Genomic DNA, 19,088 nt, shown 5'->3' with positions numbered 1-19,088 from the left:
GCGCGTGTCGGGGCCGATCGGTTGCCTGACGGAGCTACATCAGGACAGCGGTGAGTACAAGAGGCGCACTTACTATTTTGAACTTGGCGCCATTATGTAGACGGAGCTTCAGCCCGCTCTGTAAGCGGGCTCAGCGCTCTTCACTCCCAGGCTGCAGCAAAGCTAATCCTTGTTAGCAGGAGACCAGGGTTTGATTCCCAAATGTGGAGGTTTATTTTGGGGCGATAGTGTGATTTTTAATATGAAAGTGGCGCCGAACAGGGGGGCGGAGCTAACTCCCGCTCCGTTTGGCGGGCTCAGGCTCTCTCCCCGGCCGCAGCATACAGGCGGCCGGGGGTTACATTACAAGTGAGGGCTCTCCGTTCCCCGGCCGCAGCATACAGGCGGTCCGGGGATACATTTACAAGTGACGAGTAGATAACCGCTCCCCGGCCGCAGCATACAGGCGGCCGGGGGGGATACATTTACAGCACCGCTCCCACCGGACATTTACATCTCCGCTCCCCGGCCGCAGCATACAGGCGGCCGGGGAATACATTTACATCTCCTCTCCCCGGCCGCAGCATACAGGCGGCCGGGTAATACATTTGCATCTCCGCTCCCCGGCCGCAGCATACAGGCGGCCGGGGGAGACATTGGCGCTTTCCACTGACTTTGCAGCGGATTTGAATTTGGCGCCGAAGCGGGGGGGCGGAGCTAACTCCCGCTCTGTACGGCGGGCTCTCTCCGCTCCCCGCGCCGCTGCAGCATGACGCCGCTCCACAGTCTCCCGCTCCCCGGGCCGCTGAAGGCTCCTTTCCTCTCCTGGCTGTGCAGGGAGGATGCTTTACATGTATAAGGTATGAGGGGGGGGTGAAGGCTATTCCCGCTTTACTCAGCGGGCTCCCCGGCGGCGGCTCCCAGCTCTCACTGTCGCTAGGCAACAGATCCTGTCTCTGGGGTTTTTTAGCTTCTCCATGCATTGGGCTGCTGAAATATAGCGACATTCCTCCCTGCAGTAGAGTCCTCTGCCCGGCATTTCCTACATGTAGATCAGGAAACCTGCTCTATTACAGGAGCTGGGGCTCAGCTCATTAATAATTAAAAATTTACTGTGCAGTATTTCTTTACCCTACAAATACACAGTATTTATCTACCCTATTAGACAGTGTATGTGTGTATATGTATATATATATATGTATGTATATATATATATATATATATATATATATATATATATATATATATATGTAGATATATATGTAGATATGTTTGTATATATATTTAAGTGTGTGTGGGTATGTATATAGATATATGCATACAATACCATATATAGGGGATAAAACAAACACTTCCGCAAGGTTTTCTAATAACAGAATACCCCACCTGGCCACATAACATTTTCCCCCATCTTTTCTCGCAGGCTGGCCACCATTTTGAAAGGCCAGCGGAGCCTCCGAGAAACATCTGGTGCACCTAAATTAGCGGTACACTACATACAGGGCGGGGTGTTGCCTTCCCTTTATTATTCCTTGGTGTCACTAGTTACTAATGCTATTTGTAATTTGGGGAATGTGTGTAAGGCATCAGACAAATAGCGCAGCGGCTCAGTACGCTAGTAGCGGGTATCTAAAGGGAGCTCCTATAGCCTAGTGCTCAGACTCCTGTCCCACAGCGCAGCGTTACTGGTTCAGGTCTCCGCTGCCCCAGAGAGTTTATTTGAATCGTGTCGGTCACACATTATAGTGCAGACCTTACATAGGGCTGTGTTTATTTAACCCACCTTTTCTCCTTTCGTTTGTCTCACCTGGGATAGTCAAAGAATTCCCTCTTAGGTGTGAAGTATGCGGTGGAGCCATCTGCTTAGCCCTCCACGCACCTGCAGGACACTCCTGTTTGAACAGCTCAGATTATGCAGGTAATGTCACTGGTAACCAGAGACCTTGTACGTCATTTCACCTCTCCAGGTTTCTAAAGGAACCTTGCTAACCTTCCATGTTACAATACTGATGTCTGTTTTCTGTGGAGTCTGAACCTGTGTCTCAGAATATCCAGGTGCATTATACAGCAGTTCATCTGATACTGCAGGTAAAGGAGGCGGACACGTCAAGTCCATCAGGGTTCGAAGCCGATGACGAAATGACAGCGACTGGTCCAGTCTCGGATGAGCTGGGCAGGCTCCGGTAGGCGACCGGCAGACACCCGAATACACAATTTCAGGTATCAAACAATGTTTGTTTTCCTATCCTTTCCCCGCAGACGGCAGGAAATGGTATCAGAACCTCTCCAGGGTATACCCCTTGATGTATCGCCGGTCCAACAAGCTGCTGTTTTCCTGAGGCAACCTTGCTCAGGGATCCATCGAAGACACATATACGGCAGCGGGGTTTCTACCGTGTCCGGAGCAGGTAGGTTGGGGAACAATTGTCCTCTAGGTTACAGGATGTTTCGCATCAGGATCAATTGATAGTTTGGTACAGGTCAGAATCACGATTCTGCTTTATGTTCTTTGGAGGTCTCCACGTCTGCAGACTCGGAACCTGCATTTTCACTTGGGATGTCTTAACCAGACGACCTCTGGGGCTGCGACAGTGACAGGTGAACATGAAAACCTACGGGGCAGAGGGTTCAGGGGAAGGAACTTTCTGCATGATTTCCTTTAACCATTGGAGGTAAGTCCACTTTGCTTTCTACTACTGCTGCCCCAGCTCCAAGACAGACCTTTACCGGTCTTTCCTTTAGATTTTTCCGTGCCCCTTCAAGCTTTCGACTCCACACGGGCGATATCTCCGTCGCCAGGGGATCTCAGGGTAAAAAAGCTGAAGCAGAGGTTCAACATCCTCGGTCCAGTCTGATTTTGGGTAATCCTATACACCCACTACAGGTCAGACTTTCCTACCACCTGGAGGGTCCCAGGGTAGGCGCAGGTCGGTGGGAGAAGGCTTGGGCGGTTACAAACTAGATTTTGGAGTACAACCGTCTCAGAAGTCCCTCGACATGGGTCGGCCGATTTACGATGACAAGAGAGTCATACTGCAGGCGGCGCTCCATATGCTTCTAACCGCAAAGGGTGTTGATCCCTGTTTTTCACATATCATTTGAATCGGGATAGTTCTCAGGCCTTTGTTTTCTTTTCACGTTCCGAAGCCAGTTGGCTCGGCCAGGCCTATTCTGGCCTTAGAATCCTTTCAGTCTGTGATTGCTAGTTTGAACAAGAAAGGGAGTTTTAAGTGTCCCTTGTCTTCAGAGATGCCTGTTTACTGATTTCCGTTGGGTTTTTTCCTCAACGGGCGTTTCTCAGATTCGCATTACAGGATTCTCATTTTCACTGTCAATCCTTTCCTTTCGATCTCTCTTCCGCTCCCACAGAGTTCAGGAAGTTCACAGAATAACTCTTTTTCAAGGGCAGTAGGTGACGTTGGTTCCCTAATGGGACAATCTACTGCTACTATCCCACTCTGTACATTTGGTGGCTTCTGCATATCCGGAGGATCCAGGAGCTTCTGGTTCGACACAGATCCAATTTATGCTCCTCGTAGACGTTTCTCAACACGGTCCGTCAGAGGATTTTTCCTTCCTCGGCACCAGGTACTCTATCCCTTCAGTCAAGTTGCGACGCAATGAGTGGTCGCCTACATTCCTCTCTGAGCGGGGGACAACGATCTTCTTTCCAGGTCAAGCCACCAGGTCAGACTCCCGGGTGAGGGAACATTCCCCGGAGTTTTATCAGCTGGTCCACTGTGGGCAGAGATTTCGGATCGACCTCAGGGCGTTCTGACTGACTCTTTAACCCTTTACTACTTTCGGACGTGAGCTCTGGCGGCAGTAGCCGAGGATGCCCTCAGGGCTCCGGGGAGTTTTCTGGTTATTCCATCCTGCCTCCTTTTCTATTTCTACCTCATGTTCGGTAACACAGGAGGGGATTATGCGTGCTAGTCCTCTCGGTGGCTCTGGTTGGGCCACGCATGACTTGAAGATACAGATACACCTGTTGTCAGTAGAGGAGCCTTGGCTCCTACCTCGACTGGACTGTCTACTTCAACAGGCTCCTTTTTCTTTGTTCAATCTTACACTGGTTTAGTTTAACCGTGTGACTGTTCTCGAGACCTCAGAAGGGAGGAGTTCCCTGGTTCGGTTAGGCCTACTGGGCCCCGATTTCAGAAGTCTGTTACCTCTTCTCGCTTTTGCCACTTTTGGAAGACTTTATGGGACAAAATAAGGATGAACGGGGTTTTCCCCTTCTTTCAGTTACCATTCATCTTTGGTTTCTCTGGGAGGTTTTGCTCCGCTGCGCTTCAAACCACACTGACCTGTATTTTAGGTCTCTGCCTTTTTCGTTTTTTTCTTCCAAAAGAGATTAGCCTAGCGGCCGTAAGTTCGGCCTCTTTTTCAGGGAGTACTCTATTGGCTACTCCCCCGGCTGAGCTTCGGCCTCAGCGGTCGTTTCTTCCAGAGGGGTTGTCCATTTTTCATAGAAATCTGACACTAGTGTTTTTCGGTCCTCTTTGAATATTGTCAGGGCTCGCCGACTCTCTCTACAGAGGTCTTAGGCTATTCGACGAAGTGTTTTTCTTCTTTGTTCTGTACGATGCTCCCGTGCTAAATAGCTGGGGTCCCAGCATACGCTGGGCCGCTGGATACATCTGACCATCAGACAATCTTCTTGGCGATTGCTAGGGAGCCTCCGTTTTCCATTTCAGCGCACTTTACGCGCGATGTAAGACCTTCGTGGGCGACTGCCCGTGGGGTCTCCATGAATATTTTGTCGGGCGGCTACTTGGTCGGACCGACATTCGTTTTGTCAAATTCTACAAGCTTGACACTTTTGCGGCCTCGGCATCACAGATTGGCCGAGTGGTTTTTACAGGACTCTCAGCGCTCTCCCACCCGTTTTGGGAGCTCTGGGACGTCCCCATTGTAACTACACTCCAGTGGCCCCTAGTGGATGAAGGAGAAATCAGGATTTTGGTACTTACCGATAAATCCCTTTCTCCGATTCCACAGGGGCCACTGGACGCCCGCCCAGCGCTGTTTCTCCTTGTTTTTTGCTTAACGGTTTGCAGATCACCATGTGACTGCTTGTTGAGTTCAGGCTAGCCTGATTTTTTGTCAGGTTCTGTTCCAGGTTTAGTTTGGGTTATCCTGGTTTACAGGGCGTCATTAACCTCCTCTACCTTAAGGGTTGTTTATTCCATCTCTCATCGGGCACAGTTTTACGTAGACTGGCTTGGAGGGGAGATAGTAGGGGAGGAGCTAGCCACAGTGTGAGAATTTTTAAAGTGCCAGCTCCCAATTACTGCCTACTATTTCCCCATTGTAACTACACTCCAGTGTCCCCTGTGGAATCGGAGAAAGGGATTTATCGGTAAGTACCAAAATCCTGATTTCAAATTGTAAAGCGCAACGGAATTTGCTGCGCTATATAAGAAACTGTTAATAAATAAATCTGCTTATATGTATGATATATCTATATGTATATATAGGATATGTGTGTATATGTGTATTACAATATGTATATTCATATTACGATTTCTAATGAATGCTGAAGTAAAAGTATTCCTTCTCATGTGCTGGTTGCTCTGTTGATAAAGCTCTATGTCGGCCGTGACGAGTTGGTCCCAGATCCTCACAAGGAGTCCGAATGTTTGTTCTTTTCCCGCCGCGGATAGAATACTGTGAAAGTCAACTCCTGGTCGACACGGGGCCCTGTCACAAAGGATCGTACACAGGAAGCTAAGTGATATTTTATTCTTTACTTTGGAGTTATTTGCATTACATGCACATGGGGGAGTGTTTGTATTCGGAAAGGCATCCAATAGAATTACCCTAAAGAGACAGGGGATGTGTCTTATGTTGATTCTTCTCTATAACATGGTGGCAGGCTGCCGTGCGACTGCAGAAGAAATGCTGAGGCCGACTCCAAGAGATAGTGGAGTGTTTCCCTGGGACGGTGTACCGCTGTTTGGGGAGGCCTCAGTTTAGTCAATCTCGGCGGATACCACTGGTAAGTCTAACTTCGTGAGTTAGATTCCCTCACAACGGTTGGTGACGCATTCTTTTGTGGGATGCAGTCATTTTAACCGGTTTGATACCGTTCTTTTTTCCCCTTTCGGTGCAGATAGTGGAAGGGGAAAAGGTAAGAGTTCTGCAGCCTTGTTAGGTTCGCAGAAGCGGATGTCGTTTTCTGTTTCTACCACATCCACCATCCACCGCATGTCGCTGGGTCTATCTGGCTGGAGCCCACTCCGGTGGGAACTCGTCTACTACTCCTCAGTCAGTCCGGGAATGGACTTGGACCTGTGAATTAAAAATAGAATCCAAAGGGGACATTCTGGCGTTTACAGATGTTTCCACTCGCTGATTTTTCGAATAGATCTTACCGATTCCCCTCTGGAAGGGGAGGTAGTACGCGACGCCATACCAGAGTTGCGTCAGGTTCAGGACATTGTCCTGCTGTCCCTGTAAAAAAATAAATAAATAAAAATAAACAAAGATTTCTACTTACGAAGGGAGCTCCAGCACGTAAAGGTAGAAAAGGGGTTAAATGCGTTTTTCTCCGCATTCCGCTTACCTGGGTTGATATCCAGGATTGTCTTTGGCATTTCACCGGAGTGATGGCAGTATGATGGGTTTCTTTCAATAGTAAGAGCCATTGTTATTCTGTACTGAGACGCTCTCCTGATTAAGACGAGGTCAAGAAACAAGTGGTGCAAATCGTTGTTTCTCTCTGACTGTTCTTCAACACAGGGAATGGCTGTTGTTCCCAACGACACAGATGTCGGAGGTGGGTATCAGAGTAGATACTGAACGGTTGAGGTTCTGTGTTTTCCTGTGGAAAGAGGTCTGAGGATCCAGAGTCGGATCAGATTTGCAGTGACAATCCATCAATACGTTCCGTTGATGAAGAAGATGGTGCGGCCTAAGAGGCGTTTCGGTGAGCAGGTCAAATGCCAGAGTGGTTTTCACGTGGCCAGTTGGAAATGTGGTCCGGGTCTCACCTGCACATGCGGAATATAATCCTAATGGCCAGGATCTCGCTCCTGTGGTGTCTGCACAGTTCTCACCTCCTAGAGGGAGAAGGTTCGGAATCCAGGTGGAGATCCTGGTGTCCGTGCATGCAGATCTCTGAGACTGGGGAGCAGTCCTAGCAAGGGAAGTATTTCCAGAGGATAAGGTCCAGCTGGAAAGCTTGTCTGCAATGAGTTTTCTTGAATTCAGAGCTATTTTCAGTGAACATAGGCTTAGTGATCTGCCCGTGTTCATTCTGTCGGACGACTTGGCAGCAGTGGTGTAAGTAAGCCGCTATGGCGGAACAAGGAGCAAAGCGGCAATGGCAGATGCCGTAAAAGTTTTCCGCTGGGTGGAAAGACTGGTAAACGCTATATTAGCAGTCTTCGTTCCGGATGTGAACGATGGAGAAATAGATTCCTCTGCAGAGGTGATCTCCATCCGGGAGAAATACAGTCGTCATCGAGAAGTTTCACTGAAGCGAAAAGTCTTTGAGGAGTGCCTCAATTGGACATGTTGGCGTTTTGCCTCAACGAGAGATCTCAGGGTTGTTGTTCCAGGTCAGGGGACACTCAAGCTATAGCAGTGGACGTCCTCGGGACACCTTGGGTGTTTTCAGGCGGTCTATGTGTCCCCTCCGTTTTCACTCTTCTGAAGGTGATAAACGTAAGACGAACAAAGGTTCAGGCGATCCTCATTGTTCCGGTCTGAACATGGAGGGCTTGGTATCCAGTTCTTCAAGATTTACTCATAGAAGATCCCTGGCCTCTTCCTCTACGGGAGGAACTGTTACAGCAAGATCCGGGCGTGTATCAAGGCTTACCGCGGCTGCTTTTGACGGCGTGGCGGTTGAACGCCATAACCTGGCCAGAAAGGGTATTCCCAGTGAAGTCATTTCCACTTTTCTTCAGGCTAGAACAGAAGTAACGGCAAAGTCTTACCACCGTGTTTGGAGAAAATATGTGTCTTGGTGTGAATCCAAGAAGGTTACTACGGAAGCTTCAGCTGGGTTGTTCTTATCAATTCTTTGCAAGCAGGCGTGGATGCAGGCCTAAAGTTTGGCTCCATTCAAGTGCGGTTTTGGCCTTATAAATTTATTTCAAGAAAGAATTGGCGACCTTTCCGGAAGTTCGTACCTTCGTGGAAGGAGTACTGCACATACAACCTCCATTTGTGCCCCATTGGCACCGTGGGACCTTGACGCGGTGTTGAGTTTTCTTGTGTCACAATGATTGGAACCTTTATGAAAGGTTGTGTTAAAAATTCTCTCTTGGAGAGTGGTCATGCTTTTGGCTTTGGCGTCCGCAAGGCGGGTGTCGGAAGTAGCGGCTGGGTCTCACAAGAGCCCCTGTTTGATCTTCCAGGTGGATAGCGCGAAATTGAGAACTCGGATAATAGTTCTGCCAAAAGTGGTTTAGGTGTTTCGCAGAAACCAGCCTATTTAATGCCTGTGGTTACTTAAGCATTGGCTGATTCAAGGTCTCTCGATGTAGTCAGGGCTTTGAATATTTATGTCGCCAATTTGGCTCAGATTGGGGAAACAGAGGCTCTGTTTGTCCGGTATGCTCCCAGCGTGATTGGGGCTCCTGCGTCTCTGCAGTCGGTTACACGCTAGATCTGTGATCCAATTCGGCGTGCTCGTTCTACGGCTGGATTGCCGTTACCGAATTCGGTGGTGACCCATTCTACTAGGAAGGTGGGTTTTTGTTGGGCGGATGCCCAAGGAGTCTCGGCAGTTCAACTTTGCCGAGCGGATACTTGGTCGGGTTCAAACACTTTTTTGCTAAGCTCTACAAGTTTGATACCCTGGCTGATGGGGACCTCATGTTGCTCAATCGGTGCTGCAGAGTCGTCCGCACTCTCCCGCCCGGTCTGGAGCTTTGGTATAAACCCCATGGTCCTTACGGAGTCCCCAGCATCCTCTAGGACGTATGAGAAAATAGGATTTTAATACCTACCGGTAAATTCTTTTCTCTTAGTCCGTAGAGGATGCTGGGCACCCGTCCCAGTGCGTACTGTCTGCAGTAATTGGTTATGCTTACACTCTTGTGGTGTTTCTTTTCTGTCAGGCTGTTGCTGACATTGTTTATGCCGTGGCAGGCGGTGTCTTATTATTGGTTGTGTTGACACACAGGTTGTGTTAGATATTATCGCAGCATATGGCTGTGTATTGTTCATGCAGTTGGCTGGTGTTCTGTTGAATGCCACGTTCTGCGGCATGTTCGTGGTGTGAGCTGATATGACGCTCAACGTGTTTAAACAATAAATTCTTTCCTCGAAATGTCTGTCTCCCTGGGCACTGTTTTCTAACTGAGGTCTGGAGGAGGGGCATAGAGGGAGGAGCCAGTTCACACCCATTCAAAGTCTTATAGTGTGCCCATGTCTCCTGCGGATCCCGTCTATACCCCATGGTCCTTACAGAGTACCCAGCATCCTCTATGGACTAAGAGAAAAGGATTTACTGGTAGGTATTAAAATCCTATTTTATCTCATGAGCTGAATGGTGTTCCAGATGTGCAGCTAATGTTCCGCCACAGACACCTGTTCCGTCCGTGTCTGCCAACTATCTCTGACTGATAACCGTCTGTGTGTGTTCATTCTAGGGCGCTGGCGACGGAGACCAGGAGATTGCTTCTGCCAATAGAGGGAAAATTCTTGTATTGAGGAAACGAGTGGAAGAGTTAGAGTCTCAGTTGTCGCTGAAAAATGAAGAACTCCAGAAAAAGGTGCATTAAATATGATTGGTTGTCTCTGGTTCTGACCTGCTGGGCTTGATGAACAATAACTGTGGTGAGAGCCAACGTTCTGTCTCCGGCTCCTGATCAGTCCTACTAGTAAATCATCATAATAGTCAGTATGCTGGACGGTTTGTATTTGTCAGCGGCAGCAGCCAGTGTCTTGACCCCTCGTTGCTAATCTCTTTCCAGGGGATGGAGCTGGAAGCACAGCGCTTGCGCGGCTCAGAGATGGATGTCTTGCTTGTGGCAAAGGAAGAGAAATTGGCAGAAAAAGAGGCGTACATTATCGATCTGCAGATGTCTGTAGCATCAAATGTCCCGCATGACAAAGTGGACGTACAGGTATTACTAGTGTCTCTAGACTGGCACCATGAGCACAGAACTGCTAAACTCACAAATACATATATATGCAGATGTTTCCATACTTTGACAAATCCTGCAAATGTGGCTAAAATTCTTCAATGGGTTACACTTGGTGTGCCGTGCCTTGATATGGAGACATAGGGTCTGATTCTGAGTCTACATATCTTAGAAATGAAAAGTCTGTTTGTCTGATTGCGATAAACTCTGAAACCACTGAACCGATTGTGATGTGATTTTCACAGTTGTGTAAGTCATCTTCCCAGGTAGGTTGTCAGGGGGCTGTGGGGGGGGGCCGTGGGGAGAGGTCGCGTGCACTGCTCTCAGCAAGTCGGCAGCAACAGGTGTACGTACCTCTATCGCAACGGATGGGTCGTCAGGGGGCTGTGTGTGAATTTGTCCCCTGCATTGCTCTTGGCAAGTCGGCAGGAGTACGCGCCTCAATAACGACCAATCAGAACATTCACTGGACTGCAAAGCTTCTTTCTTCTCCCCTTCTCAGCTCAATTCCACGTAGACTGTGATAAGTATCTGAAGAATTCACTTCATGCAGGTTTCAGATATTTCTGTTGGATATTTTTTTGTTCTCTGTAAATCAGGCTGTATGGAATTGTAGTATCTTACCAGAAACAATGTATGATAAGGGTAATAACACTAAATATAAGATAGGAGGGGGGAAGTCTGTTGATTGTAATCAGCCTTCAAAGGCCCCTGCAGATCCTGCAGGGGAACCGGCATGGGTTAAAACTATTGCTATATCCATCACTTCTGTCATGAGAGAAGAATTGTCTAACTTTGTCTCTGTTAATGAGGTAACAGCTCTGGAAAATTGTTCAGAGAGTCCTGCTACTAGTTAGGGGCTGTCTTCTTGGACCAGGGTAACTGAAAGGACAGCTTTGGGCTTAGAGGAGACGTCATTGTCTCTAAAAAAAATATTGGCTTTATCAGGGCCTAGATCTCGTAAGAGACTGAGGGGCAGATGTATTAACCTGGAGAAGGCATAAGGAACTGATAAACCAGTGATATGTGCAAGGTGATAAACGAACCAGCCAATCATCTCCAATATGTAAATTAACAGGATCTGATTGGCTGGTGCATTTATCACCTTGCACATATCACTGGTTTATCTCTTCCTTATGCCTTCTCCGGGATAATACATCTGCCCCTGAGTACAGAGGCAATGACACGGTTTTCTGAGTTTAACGTTTTCCTCTGCAGAGGAAGGGCAATTGGATAGTTCTGACTGAAGATACCGTTAATGACATGGAAGAAACTGTTAATGTATAGAACATAGATGAGCTGGTCAGAGCAGTCTGTGATGTTGAATTTAAATGTGAACAGGACTCCAGGTCCGCCGATTTCTTTAGATCCAAGAAATCTATAAAGAAGTCGCTATGTTTTCCATAGTCTGCTCAAGTGAGATAATTGCAGAATCTTGGGAAAATATTGACAAAAAGTTTCAGGCACCACATAGACTCCTGTATATGCATGCCAATCCTAATAATGATATTGTGCATAGGGAACAACCTCATAAGGTAGATGTTCTTGTAGCAAGATTATCCAAGACTTCGGCTCTTCCCATTCCAGATGGTGCTTCTCTCAGATATCACGCAGATAGAAAGTGTGAAAGTATTCTCAGGTCTATATATACAGGTATATGGCAGCAGGAGCTATTCTTAGTTTGGCTACTGCTTGGATAGCAAAGGTTATGGAGACAAAAGTTTCTTTAATACTTACCTATAGATAATAGATACTTATTTGGGCCTGAATTAGACAAAAATATCTCAGAAGTCACAGGTGGAAAAAGTTTTTTTTTTTTTTTTTTTAATCATCGGTTAAATGATCTTTTAAACAAAAGAATAGATTTTTTTGGTCCCACTTTCAGACATTTGCTCCTACAAGAGGGTTCAGTATCAGAAGTAGAGATCACATTTGCATGACGGAAGGGGAATACACCTGGAAGATGCTTGGGTGTTCAGAGATAGATAAAGGATTTATTCCACAGACAAGTGGGTAACAGAAGTCATGCAAAAGGGTTATGTGATCAGCCCTCACTGGAAATGGCCTTTAAACGTAAATGTATGGAATTGGGAAAGGCCATAAAGTGCCTTCTGAATTCAGAAGAAATGATTCCAGTACCCAGGTCCCAACAAAAGAGAGTTTTATTTCAATCGTTTCTGAAACCCGATGGCAGTCGCCGACCAATTTTAAACCTAAAAGACTTAAATTTAAGATGAAAAGTAGAGCCGTTCAGGATGGAATCCGTAAGATTAGTTATAAATGGTATGGAAACACACCAGGTTTTGGCATGTATAGACATTAAGGATGCTTACCTACACATTCCTATATGGAATGGGAATCACAGTTTGTTTGTTAAAATCTGCCATTGGAAAACAACATTTCCAATTCCAGGCCCTGTCATTTGGGCTATCCACAGCCCCTCAAGTATTTACCAAAGTCATGACTATTATGACAAGTATATTAAGAAAAGAAGGGATAACAATGATCCCCTATTTAGACGACTTGTTTTTCAAGGCAGAATCAGAGTTTGTACTAGAGAGAGATCTCTTAACCACTTAACTGGTGTGGTCAGATCATATGCGACTGCTCCGCCCCACTGTGTCCCCCTGTTTTTGACGAGGAGATCCGTTCCGCAAATGTGCATAACATAATGTTTAAATGATTGAAAAATGATTTTTTAAACTATATAAAATTCAAAAAAATGTATAATCAATGTTATGAATGGTTTTGAAGGGAAAAATCCTCATTTATGGGCACTAGAGGTACTACAGTTCCATGGCTGGCTCATAAATTGGAAAAAGTACAGATGGATAGATTTCCTAGGTCTAAAATTCAACACGGTATTGGCCAGGGTGTTTCTGAAAAGATCAGAAACATTCAGAGCCTAGGGCCTAATTCAGACTGGATCGCTGCAGCCTGATTGACGACATGCCGTGGCGGGAGCTTCCCTCAGTCCTGCTATGCAGAAAATGCAAGCGCATAACTAAACAGCAACAATCTGGACACGCCACTGTGGTCCGGACCACGAACGGCGCATCAACATCTCCAAAACGCTGCGTTGATTCCCCGTTCCTGCCCCCCCCCCCCCCCCCCCGGGACTTAAACTGCGATTTCAGATTAAGTTAAGTGCTCGCGCATGCGCGCACCGGCGCGTACGCATGTGCAGAAGTGCTGAAATCGCCAAATAGCGATTTCAGCACTTTGCAATCTATGCAATCGGGCAATCCATGCTGAATTGGGCCCTAAGAGTGGTTTGGATCACAATAAGAGCGGAAGGCCTCATTCTGGGGAAAACCACTTGGAATTCAGTTAGATAACGCAACTGCGATAGCATATATAAGCCACCAAGGGGGAACAAAGAGTTGTTATCCATGAAAGAGACATGGGCCGAAAACAGCAATATCAGCAGTCTTTATACCTGGAATAGAGAACTGGAGTCGTCATACAATATGTCAATGGGAATAGTCGCTACACCCAAAGGTGTTTTGGGGGCTGGTGGAGATGTGGGGTCAGCCGAAAATAGATCTGATGGCATCCAGATTCAGCAACAAGACTGACAGGACATGGTGATACCCTGGATATTTCGGCTGGCATACATACAGTACTGTGCAAAAGTTTTAGGCAGGTATGGAAAAAATGCTGCGAAGTAAGAATTAAAATAAATAAATAGATATGTTAATAGTTTATTTCTCTAACGTCCTAGTGGATGCTGGGGACTCCGTAAGGACCATGGGGAATAGACGGGCTCCGCAGGAGACTGGGCACTCTAAAAAAGAGTAGGTACTATCTGGTGTGCACTGGCTCCTCCCTCTATGCCCCTCCTCCAGACCTCAATTAGAATCTGTGCCCGGCCAGAGCTGGGTGCTCCTAGTGGGCTCTCCTGAGCTTGCTAGAAAGAAAGTGTTTGTTAGGTTTTTTATTTTCAGAGAGATCTGCTGGCAACAGACTCACTGCTACAGTACGTGGGACTGAGGGGAGAGAAGCAAACCTACCTGCTTGCAGCTAGCTTGTGCTTCTTAGGCTACTGGACACCATTAGCTCCAGAGGGTTCGAACACAGGGCCTGACCTCGATCGTCCGTTCCCGGAGCCGCGCCGCCGTCCCCCTCGCAGAGCCAGAAGACAGAAGCCGGCAGAAGCAAGAAGACATCAAAATCGGCGGCAGAAGACTTCTGTCTTCACATGAGGTAGCGCACAGCACTGCAGCTGTGTGCCATTGCGCCCACACTAACCCACACACTCCGGTCACTGTAGGGTGCAGGGCGCAGGGGGGGGGGGGCGCCCTGGTCAGCAATTAGGATACCTCTTGGCAAAAAGACACATATATACAGCTGGGCACTGTATATATGTACGAGCCCCCGCCATTATTTGTATATAGAAGCGGGACAGAAGCCCGCCGCTGAGGGGGCGGGGCCTTCTTCCTCAGCACTCACCAGCGCCATTTTCTCTCCACAGCTCCGCTGAGAGGAAGCTCCCCAGGCTCTCCCCTGCAGTATCACGGTAGAAAAAGGGTAAAAGAGAGGGGGGGCACATAAATTTAGGCGAAAATTATCATAAACAGCAGCTACTGGGTAAACACTAAGTTACTGTGTAATCCCTGGGTTATATAGCGCTGGGGTGTGTGCTGGCATACTCTCTCTCTGTCTCCCCAAAAGGCCTTTGTGGGGTCCTGTCCTCAGAGCATTCCCTGTGTGTGTGTGTGTGTGTGTGTGTGTGTGTGCGGTGTGTCGGTACGTTTGTGTCGACATGTTTGCCGAGGACGGTTACGTGGAGGCAGAACAAGTGCAAGTGAATGTGGTGTCACCGCCGACGGCGCCGACACCTGATTGGATGGATATGTGGAAGGTGTTAAATGATAACGTAAGCTCCTTGCATAAAAGGTTGGATAAAGCTGAAGCCTTGGGACAGTCAGGGTCTCAACCCATGCCTGATCCTACAGCTCAGAGGCCGTCAGGGTCTCAAAAGCGCCCACTATCCCAGATGGTTGACACAGATGTCGACACGGATTCTGACTCCAGTGTCGATGACGATGATGCAAAGTTGCAGCCTAAAATGACTAAAGCCATCCGATACATGATTATAGCAATGAAGGATGTATTGCACATATCGGAGGAAAACCCTGTCCCTGACAAGAGGGTTTATATGTTTGGGGAGAAAAAGCAAGAGGTGACTTTTCCCCCCACACATGAATTAAATGAGTTATGTGAAAAAGCGTGGGATTCCCCTGATAGGAAAGTACTGATTTCCAAAAGATTACTTATGGCAGGGGTGGGGAACCTTTTTTCTACCGAGGGCCATTTGGATATTTATAAAATCCTTCGGGGGGCCATACAAAAATTCTCAACTTAAAAAATTACCCTGCCTCCCAGTAGGTCTGCCCCTTAGAGGTACTGTGTGTGCCAAAAAAATGGGTGTGGCCAGTTAAAATGGGACGTGATACACATATGCCCCCAATAGTGCGGTGCCAGATCCACAATTGCCCCCACAGTGCCAGGTATACAAATGCCCCTCACAGTGCCAGGTATACAAATGCCCCTCACAGTGCCAGGTATACAGATGCCCCTCACAGTGCCAGGTATACAGATGTCCCCACAGTGCCAGGTATACAGATGCCCCCACAGTGCCACGTATACAGATGTCCCCACAGTGCCAGGTATACAGATGTCCCCACAGTGCCAGGTATACAAATGCCCCTCACAGTGCCAGTTATACAGATGCCCCCACAGTGCCAGGTATACAAATGCCCCCCACAGTGCCAGGTATACAGATGCCCCCCACAGTGCCAGGTATACAGATGCCCCCACAGTGCCAGGTATACAAATGCCCCCCACAGTGCCAGGTATACAAATGCCCCCCACAGTGCCAGGTATACAAATGCCCCCCACAGTGCCAGGTATACAAATGCCCCCCACAGTGCCAGGTATACAAATGCCCCCCACAGTGCCAGGTATACAGATGCCCCCCACAGTGCCAGGTATACAGATGCCCTCCCCCCTCACCTCCGTGCTGCTTACCGTGGGACACGGAGGAGAGCGCGGCTGTCGGGTGGGACTGGAGCGGCGGCGTGTAGTACTTCAAACCAGCCGCCGGTTCGAGAGCCAATCAGAGCTCGCGGACCGGCAGCCGCGGCTCTGATTGGCTCACGGACCGGCGGCTGGTTTGCAGTACTACACGCCGCCGCTCCCACTCGACAGCCGCGCTCTCCTCCCTGTCTCCCTGTTTTGACAGCTGAGACACGCTGCCGCCGGACTGAGCGGCAGCGTGTCTCACTGACACAAGCTGGTGGGCCGGACCAAACAGCTCCCCTCCCCTGACTTATGGCGTATCCTTTCCCGCCAACGGATAGGTTACGCTGGGAATCCTCCCCTAGGGTAGATAAGGCGTTGACACGCTTATCTAAGAAGGTAGCCCTGCCGTCTCCGGATACGGCCGTCCTAAAGGATCCTGCGGATAGGAAGCAGGAAGGTATCCTGAAGTCCGTTTATACACATTCAGGTACCATACTGAGGCCGGCAATTGCTTCGGCCTGGATGTGTAGTGCGGTAGCTGCATGGACAGATACTCTGTCTGAGGAGATAGATACCCTGGACAGGGACACTGTTCTACTGACCCTGGGGCATATAAAAGACGCTGTCCTATATATGCGGGATGCCCAGAGGGACATTTGCCTACTGGGCTCTAGAATAAACGCAATGTCGATTTCTGCCAGAAGGGTCCTATGGACTCGGCAATGGACAGGTGATGCCGACTCTAAAAAACACATGGAGGTTTTACCTTACAAGGGTGAGGAATTGTTTGGGGACGGTCTCTCTGACCTAGTTTCCACAGCTACGGTTGGGAAGTCAAATTTTTTACCATATATTCCCTCACAGCCAAAGAAAGCACCGTATTACCAAATGCAGTCCTTTCGATCACAAAAAAGCAAGAAAGTCAGAGGTGCATCCTTTCTTGCCAGAGGCAGGGGTAGAGGAAAAAAGCTGCACCATGCAGCTAGTTCCCAGGAACAGAAGTCCTCCCCGGCTTCCACTAAATCCACCGCATGACGCTGGGGCTCCACAGGTGGAGCCAGGAGCGGTGAGGGCGCGTCTCCGAAATTTCGGCCACCTGTGGGTTCGATCACAGGTGGATCCTTGGCTATACAAATTGCGTCTCAGGGATACAAGCTGGAATTCGAGGTGACGCCCCCATACCGTTACCTAAAATCGGCCTTGCCAGCTTCCCCCATGGAAAGGGAGGTAGTGTTGGCAGCAATTCACAAGCTATATCTCCAGCAGGTGGTAGTGAAGGTTCCCCTTTTTCAACAGGGAAGGGGTTACTATTCCACTATGTTTGTGGTACCAAAACCGGACGGTTCGGTCAGACCCATTTTGAATTTAAAATCCCTGAACATTTATCTGAAGAAATTCAAGTTCAAGATGGAATCGCTCAGAGCGGTCATTGCAAGCCTGGAGGAGGGGGATTTTATGGTGTCTCTGGACATCAAGGATGCGTACTTGCATGTCCCCATTTATCCACCTCATCAGGAGTACCTCAGGTTTGTGATACAGGACTGTCATTACCAATTCCAGACGTTGCCGTTTGGCCTGTCCACGGCACCGAGAATATTTACCAAGGTGATGGCGGAAATGATGGTGCTCCTTCGAAAGCAAGGGGTTACAATTATCCCATACTTGGACGATCTCCTCATAAAGGCGAGATCCAGGGAGCGGTTGCTGATCAGCGTAGCACACTCTCAGGAAGTGTTGCGACAGCATGGCTGGATTCTGAATATTCCAAAGTCGCAGCTGATTCCTACGACGCGTCTGCCCTTCCTGGGCATGATTCTGGACACAAACCAGAAGAAGGTGTTTCTTCCGGAGAGAAGGCTCAGGAGCTCGTGACTCTGGTCAGAGACCTCCTAAAACCAAAACAGGTATCGGTGCATCACTGCACGCGAGTCCTGGGAAAGATGGTGGCGTCATACGAAGCCATTCCCTTCGGCAGGTTCCATGCGAGGATCTTTTGGACAAGTGGTCCGGTTCACATCTTCAGATGCATCGGCTGATCACCCTGTCCCCCAGGGCCAGGGTGTCTCTTCTGTGGTGGCTGCAAAGTGCTCACCTCCTCGAGGGCCGCAGGTTCGGCATACAGGACTGGGTCCTGGTGACCACGGATGCAAGCCTCCGAGGATGGGGGGCAGTCACTCAGGGAAGAAACTTCCAAGCGCTGTGGTCAAGTCAGGAGACTTATCTGCACATCAATATCCTGGAACTAAGGGCCGTATACAACGCCCTGAGTCAAGCGGAGCCTCTGCTTCGAAACCAACCAGTGCTGATTCAGTCAGACAACATCACTGCAGTGGCCCATGTAAACCGCCAGGGCGGCACAAGAATCAGGGTGGCAATGGCAGAAGACACCAGGATTCTTCGTTGGGCGGAGAATCACGTACAAGCACTGTCAGCAGTGTTCATTCCGGGAGTGGACAACTGGGAAGCAGACTTCCTCAGCAGGCACGACCTCCACCCGGGAGAGTGGGGACTTCATCAAGAAGTCTTCACGCAGATTGCAAATCGATGGGAACTGCCACAGGTGGACATGATGGCGTCCCGCCTCAACAAAAAGCTAAAAAGGTATTGCGCCAGGTCAAGGGACCCTCAGGCGATAGCTGTGGACGCACTAGTAACACCGTGGGTGTTCCAGTCGGTCTATGTGTTTCCTCCTCTTCCTCTCATACCAAAGGTGCTGAGAATTGTAAGAAAAAGAGGAGTGAGAACAATACTCATTGTTCCGGATTGGCCAAGAAGGACTTGGTACCCGGAACTGCAAGAAATGCTCACAGAGGACTCATGGCCTCTGCCTCTCAGACAGGATCTGTTGCAACAAGGGCCCTGTCTGTTCCAAGACTTACCGTGGCTGCGTTTGACGGCATGGCGGTTGAACGCCGGATCCTAGCGGAAAAAGGCATTCCGGATGAAGTTATTCCTACGCTGATAAAGGCTAGGAAG

The 19,088-nt window shown here is 48.6% G+C and overlaps 1 protein-coding gene across 6 annotated transcripts in view; it reads left to right on the top strand.

Moving 5' to 3' along the window:
- LOC134970257 (golgin subfamily B member 1-like) overlaps positions 1-19,088 on the top strand; it is a 375,865-nt gene that overhangs the window by 90,567 nt on the left and 266,210 nt on the right. For all 6 annotated transcript variants that reach the window (XM_063946251.1, XM_063946249.1, XM_063946248.1 and 3 more), the window contains 2 exons: positions 9,591-9,713; positions 9,915-10,067. In XM_063946251.1, coding sequence (XP_063802321.1) covers positions 9,591-9,713; positions 9,915-10,067 — 276 coding nt within the window. The remainder of the gene's footprint in view (positions 1-9,590; positions 9,714-9,914; positions 10,068-19,088) is intronic.

Source organism: Pseudophryne corroboree, chromosome 11 (genome assembly GCF_028390025.1).
Source record: "Pseudophryne corroboree isolate aPseCor3 chromosome 11, aPseCor3.hap2, whole genome shotgun sequence".
NCBI classification, from domain to species: domain Eukaryota; kingdom Metazoa; phylum Chordata; class Amphibia; order Anura; family Myobatrachidae; genus Pseudophryne; species Pseudophryne corroboree.
Note: the sequence above shows the minus strand (reverse complement) of the source record. Positions and strands in the feature narration are given on the sequence as shown.